Below are 26,012 nucleotides of genomic sequence, written 5' to 3'. Positions count from 1 at the left end.
ATAAGACTAAATACACACGTGAATAAATAAAGAAAAACACGAAAAGAGGGTAAAAATTAATTATGTAGGTAAATGAATAAACAAAGTAAATGAAAGTAATAATTACAACTAAAGTACACCTCTCTTATTGCATTAATAAACACATTACAGGGCTCCATCTCTTTATAAATATGGGTCTTTGTAACCTTATTGCATATGTAATTCGCTCCATCTCATACAATTCCCATAGCACTTTGAGATTTTATTGTAAATGTAAAGTGCGTTATAAATAAAATGTATTATTGTTATTATTATTATTATTATTATTATTACTTTTTAAAGCCATACATTATATGTTGGTGGTTCTGGCTTTAACCATCTTATTGTGATACACTTAATAGCAGCTTTCAAATATAGAGTATTTGTAAGAGGTAAATTTTGGCTCTTCCCTCAAAACCTTCTGGGATTGAACCGAGGAGGACTACCCTTGGATCATTAGGGACATTTTGGTGAAACACTTCTTTTACACCTTTATTTTGACAAAATTCCGGTGCCACTGACGACAACGCCGAAAGTACCCATTTATTAGGCTGCATCAAGTTACCTAGAGTGGCAACAACACTACCGGAAGTTTGGATATTTTTTTTTGCCATTTACAATTAACAGATATATATGAAAAAGAAAAGACAAAAAGCGCCGATATAGGAAATAGCTGATACGATATTATGTGACCATTTAATTTTATATGTCACTCTCTCATGACGTCATTTTTTTTTTAAAAACAGATTTTTTATTGGTTTTGAGCAGAAACACAAAATATACATTTTGCCATCGTGTCAGTAACAAAGATGGATAAAAATACAGTAAAATATTGCCATCCATCCATCTTCCAAATCAAATCTTCCAGTTATGACGTCATTTTTAAACAAACATTTCGAAAGAAAACCGGAAACAACGCTATTTTTTTTATTTAGTTTGCCAAAGTAGCAATTTGCCTGAACGACCCGTTCCTGGATAGTGTTGTGAGTAGTCTTATGAATGTATATATATATATATATATATATATATATATATGCATTCAAAATAACAACGTTTTTTGTGCTCAATCTCATTTTTGCGTATTGGGTTGCGGTAGCTAAGCAACCAAAACCCAATAGGTTGGCTAAAATGTCTAATTCGAGCAAGCTAACAAGCTAGCAGTGTTGACGGTACTTTGGGTTTTAGTGATGTGAAGTAATTCCACAGCTGGGTGAGCTGGCTTGTATGAGCACGGGAACTAAGAAGCTAACGATGGGCAGTGGATTATCGCCTGGATTTGTGCGAAGTCTTCCTGGAGACATGCATAAAGAAGACTTGATAAAGAAGCATGGAAAGTAAAAAAAAAAAAAAAAAAAAAAAAAAAGGCGTCATTTTGGGGGTTTATTCACTGAATTCCCATAGTATGGGATTAGCTTGTTTTTCTTCGTGGTGTGACGACATCTACTCCGGCTGCCAGCCTTAAAGAAAGCACACTGAAGCGAGTGATGCTTGTCAGTGCTTGTCCGAAAGGGTGACAAAGCAACCGCACTCCATTGTGTTTGTATATAATGAAGAATTGTGAGTATCAGCAAATCGACCCGCAGGCACTTCCGACGCCCGCTCCGACCCCTCCACCTCCACCTCCACCTCCACATGCAGACGACACGGACAAGAAAAAGGAGCCGAAACGACCCGAGAGAAAGTGGGAAGTTTTCCCCGGGAAGAACCGCTTCTGCTGCGATGGACGGATCATGGTGGCTCGCCAGAGTGGGGTCTTGCCCCTCACTCTGGGCCTCATCCTCGTCACAAGTGGTTTATTCTTTATATTTGAGTGAGTTTATTTACCAGTAGAGTCTCTATGCTGTCTTATTTGTTAGTCAAGTAGTTGTCCTTTTGACATGGGAATGGTGTGTATGTATACAGGGGCGGAGCAGTGATTTTAAATGTGGGGGGGGGGCACATGAGCACCACATCAAGCCCATAGACACGTCGCTGAAGTTGGCATCCAATTCGCGAATTAGATGGATGGGCACAAAGGGCCATTTCACTGCATTTTTTTGCATTTCGACTGCTCAAATCTGGATGGAATTATTCTAAAGAGGCTGTAGATTCATTAAAACCTTGTTTGGGATTTGTGAAACCTTTTTCTGATTTGTGAAAATGCAGAACAGGGCCATTTTACTGCATTTTTTTTTGTATTCTCATCACCCTAAACTAGGTCCTATATGGAAACTACATTAGTTAGACTGCTCAAATCTGAATGGAATTATTCTAAAGAGGCTATAGATTCATTAAAACCTTGTTTGGGATTTGTGAAACCTTTTTCTGATTTGTGAAAATGCAGAACAAGGCCATTTTACTGCATTTTTTTTGTATTCTCATCACCCTAAACTAGGTCCTGAATGGAAACTACATTAGTTAGACTGCTCAAATCTGGATGGAATTATTCTAAAGAGGCTGTAGATTCATTAAAACCTTGTTTGGGATTTGTGAAACCTTTTTCTGATTTGTGAAAATGCAGAACAAGGCCATTTTACTGCATTTTTTTGTATTCTCATCACCCTAAACTAGGTCCTGTATGGAAACTACATTAGTTAGACTGCTCAAATCTGGATGGAATTATTCTAAAGAGGCTGTAGATTCATTAAAACCTTGTTTGGGATTTGTGAAACCTTTTTCTGATTTGTGAAAATGCAGAACAGGGCCATAAAAATCCCCCACGGGTGCGACGCCCATGTATGTATATGTATGTAAGGGAAGACATTTCTCAAGAGATGCGAAAACCATCTTATTGAATTAACATTTTATTGAATTGACTCCTGCCTGGGGTGTGAAATCTAAGCCGGACTCTAGAAGAGGCCCTACTCATTCATAAATGGTCTTCACTGCTTTTCTACAAGAGTAACCTCTTACAAATTGTAAGTTGAGGATGAGAGATTTAATCATGTCGCCTTATTCTAGTACTTCCCTAAGCTCCGTGTGACCCGCCACTTGCACTGGGTGAATATCTGTCTTGGGGGTTCATTAAGGTCTCTTTTTCCCTCCCTCTCACAGCTGTTGACGTTACATAACAGTTTTACATCGTACATAGAGAGCAGTGCTTAACAATGAAGATCCACATCTCCGCGACTACGTATTGAAAAGTGTGTTGTCTGCCTCTAGGGTTTAACATGGTGATTAAAAGCACCAGCTTTTAATTAAGACCGGATCCCTTGGAAGTGGAGACAAAGTGGGCCTGGTCATATGAGACGGCGCATTATTGTGTACTGTTCACAGTCTTTGATTGAATCAGTCTCTCGTGGTAATTTGTTTTTCTCTCTTGTCTGTACCCACCCCTCCATCACAGCTGCCCCTTCCTGGTCAAACACTTGACCAGCTGTATACCCGCCATCGGAGGTGTCCTCTTTGTGTTCGTGGTCATTACTCTTCTCCAGACCAGTTTCACCGATCCTGGCATCCTGCCCAGAGCGACGCCAGACGAGGCGGCGGACATTGAGAGACAGATTGGTATGGGGTGAATTCAGACATAGCACCGACAGCGCAACTTCATTGAAGTGTTTTGGACTGAAATGCAATGCTTTTAAGTGTTTACGGTTTGCTTCTTTAGCAGGATTTCTGTCGGTCTACATAATGAAGTGAGACCAGCTCACCATGTGGTCCTCCGTAACTGATTTTTACCGTAGAACAGCCACCGTAACTGAGGCTGAAAGCGCCGCTCTGCTCCTGCTGAAACTAAACCAAACAAATTCTGATAAAACGGTCAATGCTTGCGCTGTTGACAGCTCATCTTCATGGTAATGGCAGCTTTGTCTCATTTAAGGCCCCAAGTAAATTCTGCCACTTCTGAAGTGTTGTAAATGTCACATTGATTTCAGTAAGGCGGTTCTCTGAAAGAAATGTGTCACGCTGCCTCTTAAATTTGGACCGAAAGATTTGCAATCCCTTTGATAAGGTTCTCTGCCAATTTCTTTACTCCCATCTGTTCATTTTGTGCTCCAGAGCAGTTTAAAGTCCTCCATCAGTTATGTTTGCTGTCAGATTCGTGCCTCGCCAACAGTGCTTTTCCTTTCCGCGAGGCTTTCTTTGATATGATGACTTTGCTGTCTGAAATTGGCATCTTGTTCACCTTGGAAACTCCTACTCGTGACCAAAGTTTAGGCAGTGGTGATATAAGATGTTTGTCTTATTCAACTGTAACACTTTGTGCTTCAACTATTTTTGAAACAAAGGTTGTGGCATAGGGGTGAAATGTATACTTAGAACCCTCTGGTCATACAGTTTGACTCAGTATTCAGTTACCAGGCATTTTCAGGTGGAAAAAAAAGTACTTAAACAGTGGAATTTTCAACCTCTTGTGTAAACTAGATCTTGGATCTTTGTTACAAACAAATTCTAAGCAGGCATTTCCTGCCCAAACAAGATGATAAACAACAACAGATACTTGTGCTCTGGGTGGAAAAGTGTGCGATGGAAATGAGTTTATGATACATCTTGTATTGAACCTTTTCACAAGAAGATGTTTAGGAGTTGTCATTCTTATTGAGGTAATTCTGTTCAGGTGGGGCTCTTCCAGGTTGCTTGCACTCTACGTACTGGTTTACTGAAGCACTCTGGCGGATCACGACGCTGTAAATGGAATTTGACACACAGGTCTCTTGACGGCTCACAAACCTCTGTTTTAGCAGATTGTTTTACAGATGCGTGACGCCCTAATGAAAGCTAGCTTCGTCATCAGATCTGTTGTGCTAATGGTCTTTTATGACGTATAAGAAAGTTTTATATCTGTTCGTTGATATTACTCCGCCACCGCTAAGAAAATAGTGCGAGCATGAACGAGCTGCCAAATAAAACACGACAGAAGCAACTTTTCGCAACGAAATTTGATATGGATTACCAGTGCACACCAGTAACCACTCCGGTGAGTTGATGATTTTGAAAACGGACGTTTATGGACATGCATATGACTTGCTGTTCTGAAGCAGGTTGAGAAGAATCAAAATTAGGCAAATACCGGAGACAGTAGTAAACATCAAAAAAGCGGTGAGGGGGGTTCTAAAACATTGCAGACGACTCAGAAAAGAGGCTTAATGTTGAAAATACCGCAGTTCTCCTTTAAAGTAGCAAACTTCTTACATCTTATGGCATTAATCCTGCCAAACTGAACAATTCTTTAAACCAGGGCTACCCAAATCTGGTCCTCGAGGGCCGACGTCCTGCAGGTTTCGGATGTTTCCCTGCTCCACCACACCTGATTCAGATCGATGCTTCATCAGCTGGTTTAACAACCTTTTGAAGAGCTCCATTTCATCTGAATCAGCTGTTGAAGCAGGGAAACATCTGAAACCTGCAGGACGTCGGCCCTCGAGGACCGGATTTGGGTAGCCCTGCTTTAAGATGACGTTGGGCCAAACTACATTTGAAATTTGGGAGGTAACAAACGCTACACCAATGAAGCTGGATTCAGATTACACAATATTATAGCCTCGTGAGATGATCACTCATTAGTTGACTACAGTAGAGTTATAAATCTTGCCATTAGTTGGTAGACATGCTAATCATAACACAAAATGCTGGCGTTCACAAAGATGTCACTAGGTTTGAGGTATCAGGGGGTCTGTTGCTTTTTCCTTTTGCTGGCACATACGGGTGACGAGCAGCGAGGGGGGAGGACGACTTTTAGATGTTGGGAAATAATGTTTGGCGGCCTGAGGAGTGGTCACCTTAAAACGGCGCCGATCTGTCACTGCTCAGCACTGAAACGACCCGGTTGGGACTGTATCGGGCATATGGTGTGTACGCTGGTTCTGAACGGGACCTACGCCACCTGCACCGGCTGATACGGACCCAGTGACCAGCTGCCGGAAACATGAATTCCAACACTCGGTTCCATGTGTTGAAATCCCCCCCCCCCCCCCCCCAAAAAAAAGTGGACTTATTTGTGGGTCGCACAAAAAAGACGAACGAATGTCTCAAATCAACATGTTATGAAATGAAACCAGCTCTGTGCTCCTATTGGTCAAGGTCAAAACGAGCGATAAAATAAAAACCTCTCTGGTAAAATTGCAGCTCGGCTGTAGTCGGAACCTGATGGAAGAAAGGTCCATCATGATGTGGTCAGACCTGTTTTATTGGGGATGGCAATAGGGGTGTGCAAAATAATCGTCATGACGATGCATCGCGATTCTAATTTTCGCGATCTGCATCGATTTTTGACGCCAAGTATCGATTATTTATTTTTTTTTTTTGGGGGGGGGGGTTATGCCTTTAATGATAGGACACAGTTAATTGATGCATTGCGCTGCAAGGGATGTTTGCAATATTTATTTTATTTTTTTATAGTTTTATAAAGCACTTTTTTTTGTCTGTACTGATCATCCCTATTTTGTTATTTTAAGTTTTATTAATCAAATCAAATCAAATTTATTTGTATAGCACATTTCATGTACAAACAGTTCAAAGTGCTTTACATAAAATAAAAGCATTGCAGCAGGGAGTGCAAGAAGCATTAAAAATACATAAAATAATATAAAGAGAAACAAATAAAATCATTTAAATGAATTTAAAATCAGGCATTACATTACATTACATTACATTATAAATCCTATGCACTTTTTGTGATGAGTGTGTCCAGTAATATTTGTTTTAATGGCAATACCTCCAAAAGTTGTTTCAATAAATACAGTTATGAATTGATTTGCTTTGAGTTATGTATCAATTGAAGACAGATCATACACAGCCAGTCAGCCACTGGTAATGGCTGTATTTTATTTTATTTTTTAAGTATGTTCAGTGAAAATATCGCAATGCATCGCAATAATTCAAGTATCGTGATGCATCGTGATAGTATCGCATCGTGGCATGTGAATCGTGATTCAAATCGAATTGTGACTTCTTTGCAAATACCCACCCCTAGATGGCAAGTGGAATAAAAAAAGTGGCAATCTTATGTGTCCAAGTTCAGCAAGATTGAGCTTTGTTCGAGATAATTATGACTTTTCTGTGTTACTTAGGACAGTGAAGAGTACAGAGTACCGTCAGAATTTGGGCTGTTGGTCAAATGTCGAGTTAGGAATGGTTTGACTATCATGATTATTAACTGATGGAAATATTGAAATTGGAGTGCATGATGTGTACAGTCTGTGTGCTCAGCTACACATCCCCAGGAGCGAGGACCGAACACCTGTGTGAGTGAGTGCAATGCAAGTGTGTCAACAGAATTTGAATATTAAACTTTTTTTTTTATGGTTTTCTGTGTAGACAATACTGGAAACACCAGCTACCGGCCTCCACCACGCACCAAGGAAGTCCTCATCAACCAGCAGGTGGTCAAGCTAAAGTACTGCTTCACCTGCAAGATGTTCCGGCCTCCGCGCACCTCCCACTGCAGCCTGTGTGACAACTGCGTGGGTGAGCCGTGGGCGCACTCTGTGGCATTTAAACTCATCATTAATGGAGGAGGACCCACGGGGCTGCACTGCTACACTTTGGTCATTACTCTAGAGTAGGGGTGGGACGATATGCTTTGGTCACGATTCAATTTGTATCACGATTCTTGATATTTGCGATTCTCCAAGTATTGCGATTCGATATAATCAATAATTGCAATTTTCTTCCTCCTTAAAAAAACAAACAAGTTGAATCATACACTTCTAGAATGAACGCACATCAGTCTGTGTCAGTCAGTCCAGCAGCTGACATTTATTTCAACTGAGACAAAAAGAGGCATTTTTTAAAGTTTACAGTTACAAAATGAATTGAAATGTCCACACAGCACAAATGTGGGCTGGTTTTAACATAACTTAATGTAATGAATTGATGAAGTTTATCTGGACACGGATATGATGGAATATAATCGATAAAGCTTCCCTTGGCATAGCAAATGTGTTTAGCATAAACGGTATTCAGATTACAATTCTGCTGCCATAATGCTGGACAGGACAAGGGTAAAAATCGATTCAGGGGAGAAAAATCTATTTTTAAAGGAGAACTGCGGTATTTTCAACATTAAGCCTCTTTTCTGAGTCGTCTGCAATGTTTTAGAACCCCCCTCACCGCTTTTTTGATGTTTACTGCTGTCTCCGGTATTTGCCTAATTTTGATTCTTCTCAACCTGCTTCAGAACGGCAAGCATGGTGCATGTCCAGAAAGGTCCGTAAAAGCACCATAAACGTCCGTTTTCAAAATCATCAACTCACCGGAGTGGTTACTGGTGTGCACTGGTAATCCATATCAAATTTTGTGGCGAAAAGTTGCTTCTGTCGTGTTTTATTTGGCAGCTCGTTCATGCTCGCACTATTTTCTTAGCGGTGGCGGAGTAATATCAACGAACATCCAGTACAAAATGTCAAATAAAACACGACAGAAGCAACTTTTTGCAACTAAATTTGATATGGATTACCAGTGCACACCAGTAACCACTCCGGTGAGTTGATGATTTTGAAAACGGACGTTTATGGTGCTTTTACGGACCTTTTTGGACATGCGCATGACTTGCCGTTCTGAAGCAGGTTGAGAAGAATCAAAATTAGGCAAATACCGGGGACAGCAGTAAACATCAAAAAAGCGGTGAGGGGGGTTCTAAAACATTGCAGACGACTCAGAAAAGAGGCTTAATGTTGAAAATACCGGAGTTCTCCTTTAAAATCATCCCATAAGCGATATGTACATAAATCGATTTTTTTTTCGCCCACCCCTACTCTAGAGTATTTCCCAAAGGTCGACACAGCATTCCTTTCAATTCAGATGTCTGCGTTTCACCATGAATTCTGTGTTTATCCCTCAGAGAGATTCGACCACCACTGCCCCTGGGTGGGCAACTGCGTCGGGAAACGCAACTACCGCTTCTTTTACACCTTCATCGTGTCACTGGCCTTCCTGACGGCGTTCATCTTCGGCTGCGTGACTACACACTTGGCACTGAGTACGTGGTGTTGCACGGTTGGAAAACATTCTGGAATCTAACAGCTGACTCACACAGCAACTGGCAAACGCTGTCAATATTTGTCTGAGTGTGCGCTGCTTAGGTGTCTTTTTTTATCCTTGAGACACATTACATTCGATTTTATTCTTAAGTCTGAAGCACCAAACGTTAAAATAAAATGAATACTGCAGTAGAAATAAGGAAAACTACATTGGGATCGATAGCTTAGGATTCCTGGCACAACATCTTTCTCTTTGAAGTCATAGAAACACAGTTGGAACCTGCTGTACTCGCAGTCATTTTTTTTCTTCCCCTCTCTTTTAGGGGCACAAGGTGGGAACGGCCTGGTGTTTGCTCTTCAAGAGAGTCCTGGCAGATATCCTTCAATGGCAAATATGGTTTAGATTTCTTCAGCAAAATTAATACTGAGATTTTCCAATTGGAGCAGAGCAATACAATTGATTTATAATGGTATATTTGAATTCTTTTTTTTTTTTTTTTGCATGATTCTTCCCATTCAGTTTAAATGTCCCTTGTTCTGGCAGATTGAAACGTAGCTAACCAGAGTTTGGACAGTAATTAAAGGGATAATCCGGCGTAAAATGCACTTTAGATCAATTTACGGGATGTTGGGAGTACGTACGTTGAGTTGACATCAAAATCATGTCATTCGGATGTGTTTTGAGAATTTCGATTTGACCGTTTTTAGCCAAAAGTCGTTAGCCTGGAAGTGATGAGGGCATCGAGTATCGCCGCTACAAAACGCTATTTTTATACCTCTTCTACAGCTCCAAACAACATAACACTTACGTGGTAGTGAGTAGAGGGTCCCTAAAGCCAAACCGAAGTGTCCCGAGGTCTTCATGTGGTCGGATATAGAGTCCAGAATGAATTTAATCAAGCCAGTACCTTTCCGGAAATGTGTCTGCTGCAGCTGCCGCTACAGACCGTGGTGAAGTTGGTTTGATATTGGATATTCGACAGATATTCACAATAAGGAAATAAGGTGTCTTTTTTTTTTTAAACCAATATCAAAACAACTTCACCACGGTCTGTAGCGGCAGCTGCAGCAGCAACATTTCCGGAAAGGTACTGGCTTGATTAAATTCATTCTGGACTCTCTATCCGACCACATGAAGACCTCGGGACACTTCGGTTTGGCTTTAGGGACCCTCTACTCACTGCCACGTAAGTGTTATGTTGTTTGGAGCTGTAGAAGAGGTATAAAAATAGTGTTTTATAGCGGCGAAGTTATATGCCCCGTTCACTTCCAGGCTAACGACTTTTGGCTAAAAACGGTCAAATCGAAATTCTCAAAACGCATCCGAATGACATGATTTTGATGTCAACTCAACGTATGTACTCCCAACATCCAGTAAATTGATCTAAAGTGCATTTTACGCCGGATTATCCCTTTAAAGGTTTGTTGCTTTTTCCTTTCAAAGTCAAGTAAAATAAATCAGTCGCACATTGGCTCCCTTAACCCTGGGCTTCACGGTTTGTTTGCATCTAATGTTTGGAACTGGCTACTTTTAACGAAAGTTTGACGACAGTGCATTCAAGGACAAATTTGAAAATTGGAATTTCCAAAGTCTGACTCGTGGAAAAAAAAAAACAACAACGACCAAGTTGGATTTCCTTTTTAGAATATAAAACTGTAAACAAAGTACTGGTGCAGCATGATTAGCTTATTTCTTTCTCATCTTATGTGAGGTATTTAATTGCTGATGGGAATTTTCTGTTAACCTTCGTCTTGTGTTAGGGTCGGCACCGACCCGTTTTTAGGTTTTAAATGCATAACATAACCATATAAATGTGTTTATTGCATCAAGGCTTTATGACTTTGTCTGTGCGTCAATGTCTATTTCAACAAAATAAAACAAAAAAAATTGTTTTCACTAAATTATAAAATGCTCTAGTTGAAATTAAGACCTTTGTGTTGTTAGGGTCGGTTTCGACCCAGTTATAAAAATAAGATTATAAAGCAATAATTACAGCCAAAACTGAAATCCCAAGTTCAGCCAACACACTGCTTTTCATTTTGTGTTTGTACTAAAGTTCTATTGCTGAAAAAAAGAGACTTTTTTGCCTTTTTCTTGAAGTAAATATATGGGTCGAAACTGACCCGTAACACCATAGATGTTACTATAGTTAAAGGTGGAGTAGGGGATCTTTTTCTGGAACATTTCTTTACATATTGCTTGAAATACTCTTCACACCCCCATTGCAACCAATTAATTAAAAGTTTTGACACAAATATGAAAATTTTTAGTGGCCTCTAGAACGTACAATCTAGGAAAAACACTATCCAATCATACTGAACGGACCGTTCACAATGATTGGATACTGATGCCGTCTATCAAACTGCAATCTGCTCCTCCCTCCCCCTCCTTCCTCCTGTGCACGTACCCTGCTCCGTGAACGAATTACGCGTCCAGAAGCTTGGCAGGAAGCTAAACTAGAGCCAGCTTGGCTAGCACCTAGCATTATTAAACGTATAGTTAGCATATACTAAATACTAAATACGGCAACGATCGATGCTTGCTGTCAGAACAGCGCTCGTGCACCTTTGTGCTCGTGCGCGTTCATGTACTCTAGAGGCGTGGCTTCGGGGGAAAAGTGAAGAAAAGGGTTGGGACTTTTTACCTGTGTATTTTCAAAATGCAGCTTCACTGGACTCAAAATCCAGGATCTCCTACCCTACCTTTAATAATATTAAAATGAAAAAATAAATAAAACTAATTTATTTAAGAGATGTGTTCTAAATCCCCTCAGTAATAGTCAGATGACATAACAACCTTTTATTTATTGATTCTCTTGAGGTTCATTTTACATTTTTGTTTTTATTGAAATTGAGGGGTATACTGACAAAAACAAGGCCCAGGGGCCCACACCAAAAATATTAAAACCAATATTTTTATGGATAAAGAAGCCTAACAAGGTAACCAAGAGATGAGAAAACAAATTGGATGATGGATGATTGTTTTTAGTGTATTTTACAACTAAATTAAAACACGGGTCAAAACCAACCCGTTAACATAAGAGATGGTAACAGGGAACACAAGACGAAGGTTAAATGGGAAGCAAAGGCAAACCGCTTGGACATCCCACTGTTGAGGTGCAGCAAATGCGGCATGATCTGAACTGTTGAAGTTGGATGGAGATAAAAAAGAGTCGGCTTGATATTTCTTCTCAAAGCTGGGAGCGTGATGTAGAAATCTCCTGCAAACTTGAACAGCCAGAGTTTTGGAGTTTTTTTTTCTCAATAAGTAAACCTTTAAATATTCATCCCTGGCCATCAAAGTAACATTAAGATATTTCTCTCAATGTAAAGAATCTCTTTAGTCTCAGTTCTCTCCTATTGATCCCACCACTCTGTTCCTCTGCTGCTGTTCTGAGGCAGTTGTGTCAGTCACCAATGGGGAAGTTGAGATTATGCAAATAGGAGAAAAACCCCATTTATGGACTTTTTTGTGTGAGGCAGTTAGTTAAAACCTAGAGATAAACAGCTATTTAAAACGCTTGGAGACACTAACTCTTTTTAAATGAATGTTGGATGCAACCAATGGATCTGAAATGTTAAACTAACCCAGAGATGCCTTACAGTACAACACCACTGACGCTCATTAGGAACTGGCTCCAGGAGACTCCCATTTAAGCATCATGTTCTTGAATGAAATACCAAATCCACAGGTCATTCTGACGTTCATTTTTTTCAGCTCACTGTGGTTTATGTTTCAATTAAAACCCTTCTGTTACAACCAATAGTTCTAATACGGCTACACCAAAAAAACAAGGCTTACAAACTGTATTGCACAGGCCAGTGTGTGAAGTCTCGGCGGTCCACTTACATAATTATATGTATATAATTCCATTTCTACAATCGCCATGTGTCTCAGTCCTGCCTCCAACATAATGATGCCCTCCTTGACTCAATCCTTCACTGCAGTGGAGCTGGTGATATGCTTCTTCTCTGTATGGTCTATCTTGGGCCTCTCAGGCTTCCATACATACCTGGTTGCTTCCAATCTGACCACTAACGAAGACGTGAGTACTAAAGACAAGCGATTACGCTTTTGCTCAATTTGGCGACTCGTTCGTTTTAGGATGCAAGCGAAGTGAAAGTAAACGCGTTTGGAAAATAATGATAAAACACATTCATGTGGTGATACTGTGTGAGGAGGTGTTTAACTGAATAATGCATAGTGGGAAGAAAGAAAAGTTCTACCTTCGGATAATTCTTGGAATATAAGAAATGATAATAATAAAAAGAGATATCATTTGTTCATTATCACTGAGCAAAGAGGGGAACAAAAGTTTAACCGTTGCATTTTTCTTTTTCCAGATAAAAGGCTCCTGGTCAGGGAAGAGCGGAGAAGATGTTACCAACCCATACAGTCATAAAAACATCTTCATCAACTGTTGTTCTGTCCTCTGTGCACCCATTCCACCCAGGTTGGTCTCCAAATATTATAACATTCTTTACTAGCCTGGGAATTCCCATGCTGCTTTGCGCGCGATTTCATTCTCACTGCAAAGGCAGCCTGGAAACCACCGCCCTTATTTTTGCCTGAGTTAGGGAACCAATCACAGAACGGCGGGGGGGGGGGGCAGCAAGACGATGACGACGTCTATGCACTACACCGAAGCTTGTAGAGTGTTAATCCAACAGACACAACGGACACAACGTTCCCGTTCGATGCAGCCTTAGAAAGTGTTTTAAGTTGCTTAGAGCGCAAGTTTACTTTTATTTTACTTTTTTTTCTTCTTCTTCCCCGTTGAATTTCTGTCGCTCTACATACGTCATCTGGTATAAGTGATACAATTGGCTATGAATCGCGCGCAAAGCAGCATGGGAAGAACCAGACGCCATTTGATAGACACTCATCCAGATGTGGACGCGTCAGCCAGGCTAATTCTTTACTGAAGTTATCCCAAGAATATGTCCTCGAAAATAAACGTTCTTAAAGTGACTGCAATTGAAACTGGATTTCTATGTATCAATCGACAGTATGAAAGCAGTCAAATGCTTTCACGCTGTCTCAAGACCAGTTCATGGCTTCTGTATCCAGCTGCAGAAACCAATCAGTACCTTTCAGAGGTGCATGCAGTTCTAGCCATACTGCAGTTTGGGTGAGCTGCACCAAAGCTTCTCATGCGTGCAAAATGTAACTGATCTATGGTGTCACAAGTCAGCTGGCTGCAATGCACCAACATCTGGTTAGCCTATAGCCTATTTTAAACAAAAGAATAAGTAGAGGCATCCAGTTTCCCGAGATGTCCTGCTAGGAGTTTAACACCATCTATTTATCCTTGTACTCTTTCATTTAAGAATTGTAGAAGTTTGGATAATGGCCTGCCTCACTTTACACTAACTATCCTGGTTTTAATTCACTACCGGAGCAAATCTGAAGCAATCCGTGTTTCTATTAACTGATTTGAAGCAAATAAATGGCTGTTGCTGGAGGGTGGTGGCATAGGCTGTGTCACTAGTGGTTGTAATTCAGGAGAAGAAGTAGTTGTCTACGCCGGACACTAGAGTTCTAACCTTGAGGAGAAACAAAACAACGACAGTGGACATCCACAAGAGAAAAATGGAGAGGGCACTCCTTCATTAGTTCAATCTCTTGGAATTTCTGAGATATTGTATCATGTTTGTGAAGACTCGGGTTCATTGATTGTTTCCCGAAAACAGCTGATGAATCGCATCATTTTCACACAATTCTTTGCCAGGTCAGATGCAATTGACAAAGCGGTTTCCATTCCTCCCACTGCCACATCAAGTCTTCTCCAAAGCAGGCAAAAAACACCCATGTGAGCACATATTTTCTGTTTACTTTTACCATTCCCATTCACCTAATCCCATGGGTTAGCGTCCCATGTCCAGTGGCTCAAACAGTAAAATGTAACCAAATAAATATCCACGCCTGCCTCCACACTAAAGTGGCAAAAAAAACAAGGATTGCACATGAATGATGACGTTGCTCATGGCAACGCTTGGCTGACAGTCCACCACAGGAGATAAAAAAGTCTTCAATGCAAACAGTGTTTTGCATTTGATACATCTGACAGTGAATTTGTTTAACACTTCATAATAAATGTTTTTATCAGTTTTGTCACCTTTGACTCGCATATTATTGAGCATTTACTTTGACTTTTTTCCTCTTAAATTTTACTGAAATATCCAAACACTAAATTGAGCTTTAGCTCTCAAACCTGCTGTTCAAAACACCATCTAACTGCCGTTGCACGGTGTAAAGGAGACACCGATACTAAAGGAGGAGCTTGTAATCATTTGGACCTCTTTTCTTTCAGCTTGATTGACAGACGAGGCTTCCTGCCCACGGACGAGTCCGCACAGACTGGCGGCGCGGACATCGAGCTGCCCGCTCTGGCCACTAAAAGCGAGGTAAACGTGGTAGGAGGATCTTCTCAGCTGGCTTTTGACTTGCAGAACGCCCCTTCGTCTTTGCCGGTACCCCCAGACTCAGAACAAAACTCCTCCTTTGCCTGAGAGAAGCCTTGTTGCCTGCTGTAGTCGCAACCCAACCCTGTCTGCTGCCTGTCGTTGACTGTTATGTAAAGGTTAATCCCTCTGTGCTGTATTTACACTACTGTCAGAGGTCTATGATGTGGTTATGAATTGGAATGCTGTCTTTAGCTGTAGGGTATTTAGTCATCCGAGTGCAACCACCTGCACTTGAGAGCAGCTTAGCCACGTTTACCTCATGGAAAAGCACATATTGTGGTTTCCTTTTGAAATTCTGCACTATAGAAGTATTTTTATTTTATTGAGTTTATTTAAAGGGGAACTGCTGTATTTTCAACATTAAGCCTCTTTTCTGAGTCGTCTGCAATGCTCTAGAACCCCCCTCACCGCTTTTTTGATGTTTACTGCTGTCTCCGGTATTTGCCTAATTTTGATTCTTCTCAACCTGCTTCAGAATGGCAAGTCATGTGCATGTACAAAAAGGTCCGTAAAAGCACCATAAACGTCTGTTTTCAAATTCATCAACTCACCGGAGTGGTTACTGGTGTGCACTGGTAATCCATATCAAATTTCGTTGCGAAAAGTTGCTTCTGTCGTGTTTTATTTGGCAGCTCGTTCATGCTCGCAGTATTTTCTTAGCGGTGGCGGAGTAATATCAACGAACATCCAGTACAGAATGTCAAATAAAACACAACAGAAGCAACTTTTCGCCACGAAATTTGATATGGATTACCAGTGCACACCAGTAAGCACTCCGGTGAGTTGATGATTTTGAAAACGGACGTTTATGGTGCTTTTACGGACCTTTTTGGACATGCACATGACTTGCCGTTCTGAAGCGGGTTGAGAAGAATCAAAATTAGGCAAATACCGGAGACAGCAGTAAACATCAAAAAAGCGGTGAGGGGGGTTCTAAAGCATTGCAGACGACTCAGAAAAGAGGCTTAATGTTGAAAATACAGCAGTTCCCCTTTAACCAGCACAAATTCCCCAGTATTCAGGTTATTGTACTGTTATGCCAGCTCAGGGTGTTAAGAGAGCAGGGGACGAGCTCTCGTATTCTTTTTCCATCTCCTCCTCCTCCTCTTCCTCCTCCTCCTCCTCACAGTGTCTTTTTTTCGTTGTTCTCCCTGATGGAATCTAAAAGGATCCCTGGAGCACCTGCACAGCACCTTTTGTTTACAGTAGTATCTGTGCTTCAGCTTAGGTTGCACTCTGAGCCACAATATTCTCATATCGAGTAGCTGTTTGACACGTAGAAACACACAACAGCTCTTTTGTTTACACAAGAGGAACACACTTTAGTTTTTTCAAAATTATCTTAACGTTTTTAAAGTGTCTGTGCACAGAGTCAGTGGTTCTACCACTGAATTTATATTGTGAACACGCAGCTGATGCAGTTTGTGATGCTGTAAGAGAGCTTATTCGACACCAACAGTTCCCAGTTGTTACTGTGTGTTTGTTCTCACCTGTCACCCGGTTTTTCTGCATATAAATGATTGAAGTGCCAAAATATTTGAGACAAACAAAGCTGTTAATTTTCCATTAGTTTCCATTTTTCTGTTTTTTTTATTTTATTTGTCCATATGAAGTTTTTCATTGGTCATGATATGATGTGTCACAAATTAAACTTTTGTCAATTCATTTCATCTCCTGTGTGCTCATTTCTCATTGTTCTTTCCTCATCTTCTCGGTTCACAGTTATGTATAACACATATATCAGTGCGCTGTTCACGCAGTCCTGACTCATTGTTTTGTATGGGGGGGGGGGGTCTCTGCTTGCATTCCTCCACCAACTCTAGGAAGAGAATTGTCTGGACCTTGTAGGGTCCTGCACTGGCTGATAAGCTGCTGTTAGAGCAGGAAAAGCGAGGCTTGAGCTTTCTCTGTTCAGAGAGCGAGAGAAAATTCAGAGTGCGTGTGCACGCTGCTGTCTTTGCATGTCCCACTGGCTGTTCTGCATGACTTGATGAATTCAGCTTCAGCTGCTGAGCTACAACTTTCTCTTGATGTGCTTCTCAAATGCAGCAGGAAGAAGCAGGACTCTGTTAATACAGTGTCATGTTGCATGCATTTGCATGTATAATCTTAACATTATATAGGGTTGAGATTATACATGCAAAATGAATTCCCAATGCACGTATGTGTAGCTATAGCTCAGAAAATTCCACTACACCATCACCGTCATCTTTGAATTCGTCCTTTTTCATGCCACGGATTTGCAAGCACTTTAAAAAGTTTGGTTTTGTTGATGACATGAAAACTAAAACGTCAACACAAGATTATATCATCAGACGATACTAGAAATACTCTAATAACTGCATGGAGAATCTTATTCAGCAGAGGATTTAACGACAGTACGAGCCATCATCACTGATGGCCAATGACTAGAACATGAGAGATTTTGCAGTACCCGATGATTTCTGGTGGATTCACCCTATAAGTGCACATCTTTTCCTTTCATTTGGCATGGTTTAGTAGATTCTAAATTGGTAAAAAAAAAAATTCTGACCTTGGATTGGCATATAAATTGCTTCAGAAAAAAGTCTAAAGAGGGCTGTATCCTACACAAATGACCATTAATCAGATTGAGTGTGCTGTAGCTTTAAGGCTTTTATGAACCGTTTCTTATCGTATAAAACGTTGTTCCTCAACTAAAGTTCACGGGTCAATTCATTGTTTCGACTTTGAGTTTGACCTTTAATCCCATCCATTCCACCAGGCTGACTGATTTGTACGGTTTCCTGACACGAAGCAAAAAAAACCAAAATACTAAGCATATATAAGCGACCTGACTTTGAGTAGTAATTGAGCCTGTTCAGAGGAAGGCACTAGCATCTTTGCTAGCACTTCACTGTTGACTGGTGATGTGTGATCATGCTGATCCTATCATCAAGCTGTGTAGAAAACTTAACTCTAGCAATATGGACCACAAACTCATTAGTAGGAAGTTAATGAAGTAATTCACGAAATGAAAACATCGCTGTCTCATATTATAGAAACCTGGTAGAGCCAAAAAAAAGGCTGTGAATTTCTAGGATTTGTGAGGTGAACTGTGGGTAAAATCACTAATTTATGAGACAAATCTTAAATATTTTATGCGATTATATAACCATGAATTTGCAAGCAGTTTATGGAGGTTGTAACGTTGGATCAACCTTACCACACTCCAAGACGCCATCGTTTGTTTCATTCATGCATTGGATGACCTGATCAAGCTATTCTTGGTAATCAGATTTATGAATGAGAAAATGTGGAAATTACTGGCCCAAACTCACCCAATCCCCGGAAGCTTTCAGATGTCAGAGTCCCTGAAGTGAACCGTGCTTCTCAGAATAAAACAGCTTCGGTGAAACAGAGGAACCACAGTGCAACAGACAGATGAAAGGATACCAACTGATGGCATATCAGCTTTATTTATGGACAATTCCAGCGGGACTTGTTTTACAGCAGGACACAGTACGAAAGATCCTCAAAATATACAGCAACGTTATCGGTTGTCTGTTCAATGATAACGGACCAAAAGCACACGGAATATTGTTGCATAGAAGGAAGATTCGCCTTGATATGCGCTCATAGCAAGAAGTTCAGCAAAAGAGAGCGAATAAATCCATATCTCTGTAGCTCTGATGCATGCTGCATGAAAATGATGTGAGACTGTGACTCTAAGAAGAAACCATAAAAGCTTTTTTTCAGCATTACGAGCAACTATTCTCTATAGAGAGAGAGAGAAAAGAGCTGTCATGTCGTGGCACTCTTGGTTCAAAGCACATTACCATCTCAGCTCTGAGGGCCCGGTTAGATCCAAGTTAGACTCGTTCCACAATATCATTGAACAGAAGACAAAAAAAATTAAATAAATGGCGATTATAAAGAGTTAACATATGAAGGTATTTTGGTGGGCAACATTGAACGCCTGTCGCTGTGCTTGTTGCAGTGGAGCTGAAGAAGCCTCTAACTGAACACACTTTAATCGGTATGTTGTATAAAAGGTGTGCAGTGTTGTTTTAATATCTTAATATAATATATATCTTGTGCAACTTTCCCAACTCTCTGGCACAACCACAGCGCACTCAATGCGTGACATCCTTTTCATGGCAGAGCTTATTTGCCCCATTTGAAGTATCCAGTTACACTGTGCTTGTCGCATATATTCAAACACAACTGGTGAGTTTATTTCAGTCATTTAAGTCAGTTGCTCACTCTTTGGGTTGTGGGTTTTGAATTCTTAAAGTTTGATTTATAACCAATTCAGAAAGTTAGGATGGGCCCGACTTGAACCGAATGCAGAATGACAACGCACACAGCTGAGTTACATAATCGGAGGCTTGACTGTGGATGTATAAACACAGCTTTGCCAAAGTTCCTCTCTCTCCACATATCATCTCCTGAATTACCCTTTAACTAGTACCGCAAGCAAAAATGCTGTTGCAGACTGCAACTCATATTTAGCCTGACTACGTCATACTCACGATTCTAGTCAGAATGTGAGTCTGATACCGCTGGATAGAGTTTTGAGTATGGGGCGTGTTTCAACCGAACCAGGAGAAAAAAATGCCTCTTCGCTCAATTGGATAGACCTACAACCAATCAGAGCAACGTAGTATGTGACGTAGATTAAGCGACACACACTTGTTGTAGGAAGGACGGCAAAAACATTTTTTCTATCGATAAAAGCCTTTATCGCGTTCCTCTGTTCGTCTTTCAAAATGAATGCAATGTGGAGATCCTGTAGAACAGACTCGATGGCAGAATCTACACACCCGAGCTCTCCAGCGGCAGCCATGTTTGTTTCAAACGAAGTCAAACCAAGCGCTCTTTAGTGACGTAGTCGATAATGTCCCTGTTGATCATCTGTCCATCATCGTATAGAGCCCGCCCTGGCGATCTGATTGGCTCGACTGTCGCGATGTCGAGCATAGAGATTTCCCAACTGAGCAGAGCCAGACATAGCCTGGCTGACGCGTCCACATCTGGATGAGATGGTGGTCTGGGAACTAGGTGTGCATTTTCTCGTATTTGAGGCGTGGTTTACGAATGCCTAGAGCCGTTTATTGGGCGCTACGAGTGTCTATCAAATGGCGTCTGGTTCTTCCCATGCTGCTTTGCGCGCGATTCATAGCCAATTGTATCACTTATACCAGATGACGTATGTAGAGCGACAGAAATTCGACGAGGAAGAAGAAGAAAAAAAAGCAAAATAAAAGTAAACTTGCGCTCTAAGCTACTTAAAACACTTTCTAAGGCTGCATCGAACGGGAACGTTGTGTCCGCTGCCATGTTGGATTAACACTCTACAAGCTTCAGTGTCGCGCATAGACGTCGTCATCGTCTTGCTGCCCCCCCCCCGTTCTGTGATTGGTTCCCTAACTCAGGCAAAAATAAGGGCGGTGGTTTCCAGGCTGCCTTTGCAGTGAGAATGAAATCGCGCGCAAAGCAGCATGGGAATTCCCAGGCTAGGGGCCAGACTGAACTTCCCGACCAAAAATTTTATGGGCGGGGCTAAGTTCGGCTGGCACCCAGGCTAACACATATTCCCCATAGATCTTAGACATAAAAAAGAGAAGTGATGGAAGAAATAACTTTATTTTAGAACACAGTCTGTACGATTCTTTCCACCTAAAAGATTCATTCTGATTTGTGCAACAACACGTTTCATTGTGTAAATCTAATGTGAATGTAAAGTCTGATTTTAATTTGTTTAAGTACAACACATCTAAAAAGTAGTTGAGCTTGCTCACTAACCAGGTTAGCTATCAGTTTTCATGGCTAGCAATACCATTTGATATTAATACAGTACGCAGTATACTGCTTACAAATGCACAGACAAAATGATTAAGAAACAGTAGTCACTGTGATGGGATGGCCCCTGGTCTTCTGATAACATCAGATACCATTGTTAGCAGTAGCATTAGCATTAACACCAGAAGCTAAAGTTAAATAGCAGCTAAGCCATGTCATTTTTTATTACTATGTGGACTGGTGCATGGTACTACTGACCATATCCAATCACAAGAAATATTAGCAGCAATGACACAACTTAAATGAAAATGTAAATATTTTTGTTCCCCTGAGTTGTCTTTTCTCTTCGCTCCCATCTTTTTGCAGTTTCGTGGTTAGTCATCTAAACTAGAATGGCGATCCTGGAGCAGAAGCTCCCCAGGAGACTGAGCAGCTTTGGCCCAGAAAGGTGGCAATTCCTCTCATAGCTAAGAGCTTAGCGTTGGACCCGTGTCTTTTATAAGGTCCATTGGGATCATTTGGAGACTGTCATTTTTTCCCCCTTCTACAATGTATCTTTGCTTTCCTTTTTCATGCATGCAGCAGCCATTTTAGGTTTAGAATTTTTTTTATGTCTATAACTATAAAGTCTATGAGTGCACTAGATAATCACTATGGGTGGGAAGTCCTAACTCAGCAGAATTTTTTACCTGAATGCAGTCAATGCTGAAAGTAGGAGAAAAAGAAAAATGGCAACCTGCAGATGCTTTGTTGCTTCTGTCATGGTCCTTGGATTTTTGTGTGTTGGTTTCCTGTCTTTTGGTCTTTTAGTCTTTGCCCTGGTTTAGGTTTTTCTTTGGGCCTTGGTTTAGTCTTTGTTCTGTGTTCTTGTTTGGTATTTTGTTAAAGCTTTATTCCTTGTATTCTCTGTTTTAGTTTGCAGTCCTCCCCCCTAGGTGTCCCCAGTTGTCTTAGTTTTGTTCCTTGGTCTCATTCACACCTTTTTCCTGTCAATCCCTCACGTGTAATCCAACTCACTGACCCTCCCAGTGCTTGTAGCTCACTGGTCAACCTGTCATCCGTCAGATCACTGATGTCGCTGTTGCTTCTGCTGCTGCTGCTGTTGTTCCTGTGTGTTTTTTTTATTTGATCCTTCCTTGATTCTGTTGAGTTTTGAATGTAGCCTTTTAATCCTGCCTTGGCAGCACCTTTGACTTTTTATTTAAAAAAAAAAAAATTACCATCGCTGCTTGTGCTCACCTTCTTCCCCCGTTAGGCTTGCGTTTGGGTCCTTAACTTTTACTCACGAATCCTTCAAGCTTTGTTATTGACAACAAATGCCTGTCAACAGTTACAGTTCATGTGACCCAATTCAAAAGCATGCTTTGGATACTTTAATAATTTTTTTCATCACGGTTAAAGAACAAAAGATTTCACTTTTACTTGATCAGCTGTTGATGTTGTGGCTAACAAATCTAACTTGAGTAACTGCTGGGAAATCTTTGGCTTTTCCCTTTTAGAAATCAGAAGTTTCAAGTAGCTATGGGATAGTTGTAAGTTAGCACCAACAGCTAGCAGTGGATTTGAGATAGATGCAAAATTCAGATGCCAGAACATTTCTTGGCTAATCTTTTTGTACTGTGTCACTTTCTAGATCAAAAGCTTTAAGGATGAAGACTAAAAGTCAGAAAAATTCAACATCAAATATTTAAACACACTAGTTTTGTACTTACAAGCCAGTATTAAATCAAATATTGAATATGATGTCCTCTGAGTAATTCTATGCGATTCTATGGCATGAAACAGGCTCTTTAGCTTTAAAGCGCAGTTCAGTTGTAGCTAGCTCAACTGTTGCTGTGGTCACTGAACTCATTTAACTCCATGCAGTTTGTCCTGTTAACTTCACTGTCTCTTTTCCCTTTGTTCCCTTTGTTCCTTCCCTTACACAGTGCACACCGGGAACTAAAGGCCTCCTGGAGTCGGCAGCTATCTCTCCGCTCCTGTCCACGTCATGTCCTCAGGGGAAACCTCAGACAGCTCATCCTTGTGCAGACAACAGCCCTGCAGTGAACTTTGACCCCTCACCGGAGCTCTCCAAGAGCTGTGGGTCCCATCACACTACCAGGTCCCATGGGAATACCTCTCGTAAACAAGCTGCTTTGCATATTCCCAATCCAGCCTTCGAAGCCTCTTTTTCCCCTAACCCACCGGACTCTGACCCTGCACTGCACTGATAGCTTCCTCAAATGAAAACACACTTGCTTGAAGCCTGCATGCTGTAATATGGTCAAATCCAAGAGATGATTTTTTTTTCCTTTACCACTGTTAGCTCAGTGAAAGTTTCAGGTCTGGTCTCCGAGTGTGACAATCATAAAGATGTGTTCTAGTGTCTACAGTGAAAGAGGAACACAGTGGCTAATGGGATGAGTGGGATGGAAAGCTCATTAGGAAGTGCTGCGCCAAAGCCAAATGTTTTTATTCATGGTCCTTGTGTTAAAACAAAGCTTAAAAAGCTGGCGTATCAACGTGCATATCAGTAACATTGCTCTTAAAGGGAAATCCACCTCATATGTAGGGGATATGTCATCTGAAAAGTCATATCTCGGTTTGTAGACGGAAGTTGAGCCAGATTTCCTTAAAGGACAATATGTGGGATTTTGTGAAATCTATTGGTGAAGTTGCAAATTGCAAACAATAGAATATCCTTAGTTCACCTTCCTTTTCAAGGCCACAAAAAGGTGACAAACAACTTATTTGTGTGTATGTTTTTTTGCATTTTATTGATTTATCCAAAGCAACTTAGAAAATGAAAGGTATTGAGGAATATAAGGTACTTATTGTATTGCATGAGTTTGCGGTCGGCTTTAAATTCAGAAGGGTTTCGGTACCTTTTGGGAAAGATCATATGCCCACAGGTGATGATTCGTTCAGACCAATCAATACTCTGCAGTGCTTCCATGAATAAAATTAGCTCTGCACTCATGGAAACCTAGCTGAGTTAGGACAAGAGAAAGAGTTGTACCAGACTGAAACGTACTGTACCATGAAATGGAAAAGCTCTTATAGAAACATTTTTACACAAATTAAAATGCAGTTATGGTGAATCTTTGATAACAGATCCACCTAAACCCTACACAATGAAACTTTCAGGTGAACAGCAGGAACAGAGTCTGCACTGATAACATCAAAGAGAGATTTTAAGTACGTGAATAAAGGAGCACTTTTGAGAAACAGGCACATATTGGCTTTTAGTAAAAGCTGAGTGGACAGAGGGGTTGACAAACGACCATTAGCACTGTGGTGTTGGTCCACAGATGATGTTGCTTTAAGAATAAAAATTCTTTCAGACTTTCTCTTCATATATCATTATCCATTTCTTCTATACGTGTCAAAACGTATCCAGATCTGAAATTTTGAAAACATTTGTAAATAATCTACCATCACATAGTGGTGAAGTCTGGCAGATTTGAGTTCTACCTTTTTATTTGATCTGCATTTACTAACTCTAACTTTCACTTGACCCATCGAGTTCAGCGAGTTTCCGTTTTCACGGCTCAACCTCCATAGAAGCAATATGAGGTCCTTGTCAGTTCAAATGTAGATGCTACAGGACTGTTTCTTTTGTTTGAGGGTGTTGATTGAAATTGCAAAGTGTGAATTTTGTGTGTATTTTCCCTTTAAAGTTGCACAGAAAACACATTTGTATCAGTTGTATTGGTGTGAACTCTTTTTCAGATTTTTGTGCTATAAAAATAACAGAGAATGCAATTGCATGGCAAAGACTAAAGATGTATTTCAGGATATAATGTTTTTTTTTATTTACACCATTTCAGACACCACCTGATCCATACTTGTGTCATTACTGTTGGACAATATTTTCAAGCTGCCTTTGCAATACCTGCTCACACTAGCCTCAGCTCATCAACAGCAAGCCCTGTCCTCGCCTTCTCCCTTAATCATTTTGAGTAGTTTGACAGTTCTCTGTTTGAATGGGTGATGCTTTGGTATGCTCTCAGGTGGAAAGCTTCCGGTTAGGTACTGAATATGCAATTACTGTGTAGAATCTGGTGGTTAATAGATGCACAAAAATGCAATAATCCCCACAATCATCTCTTGGCAACAAAACATAGGCACACACGCAAGCTGTCCACCTGTAATTCACTTAAACAGCGTCTCGCTTCTTGTGTGCTGTGCTTGTGTCCAGTCATCCCAACCCCATAAATGAGTAAATGAGACTGAATGCAAGTAAAGCATTTGCATTTGTAAGGAGAAAGTTGACTGTATTTGTATGAACTGTAAGGTTATTCAAGCCAATTTTCATGTTGAAATGAAAGAAAATCAATACTCAGTCAAGTGAAGCGGTTCTGTTTGTTTTGATGAAACTGTAGTGTTGCAATTGACCACTAGATGGCAGCAATAACACATGATCATATGGTGGTGTAAAAGGATCTGGTCAAAGTGGAATAACAATCTGGATATCTAGCTGTTTATGAAATGTATCTCAGCTCTAAAAATGGTACTCATCTAATAAATTTGTTTTTTTTTGTGTCCCCTTGTCCTAACAAGTAAGTAATATGATAATGTTTGTAAGTTGTGGTTTTTTTTTTCACAAGAAAATATAGAGTATTATCAAATGTGTGAGTTTCTGCAGTCTCTCACGTAAGAAAACTCAATGCAAAGCCTGGTAGTCAGAAAGTACACTGGGGGAGCAGACAGGTGTTTTAAGACAGAGTGCAGTGGTGGGCTGAAGAGAGGGCTGAATGTATCACCTTGTGGTTGCATGTCCGAATTCCACAGTAAACTGTGAGCCTGTAAGAAACAAGTGAATGAACTGTAGTCTCTCTTCATTAGCAGCTTCCACTCACGAGTGCTGATTTGAAATGT

The 26,012-nt window shown here is 40.6% G+C and overlaps 1 protein-coding gene across 1 annotated transcript; it reads left to right on the top strand.

Moving 5' to 3' along the window:
* The first annotated feature begins 974 nt into the window (after positions 1–974).
* On the top strand, positions 975–25,676 carry LOC142367784 (palmitoyltransferase ZDHHC18-B-like). Its single transcript, XM_075449803.1, has 9 exons — positions 975–1,828; positions 3,344–3,504; positions 7,255–7,404; positions 8,780–8,917; positions 9,242–9,293; positions 12,862–12,964; positions 13,263–13,372; positions 15,233–15,326; positions 23,078–25,676. Exons 1-9 carry the CDS (start codon positions 1,566–1,568, stop codon positions 23,360–23,362), a joined length of 1,356 nt encoding a protein of 451 aa, XP_075305918.1. The 5' UTR covers positions 975–1,565; the 3' UTR covers positions 23,363–25,676.
* Positions 25,677–26,012: the final 336 nt, after the last annotated feature.

Source organism: Odontesthes bonariensis, chromosome 18 (assembly GCF_027942865.1).
Source record: "Odontesthes bonariensis isolate fOdoBon6 chromosome 18, fOdoBon6.hap1, whole genome shotgun sequence".
Taxonomy (NCBI): domain Eukaryota; kingdom Metazoa; phylum Chordata; class Actinopteri; order Atheriniformes; family Atherinopsidae; genus Odontesthes; species Odontesthes bonariensis.
This window is presented reverse-complemented; position numbering and strand designations above follow the sequence as displayed.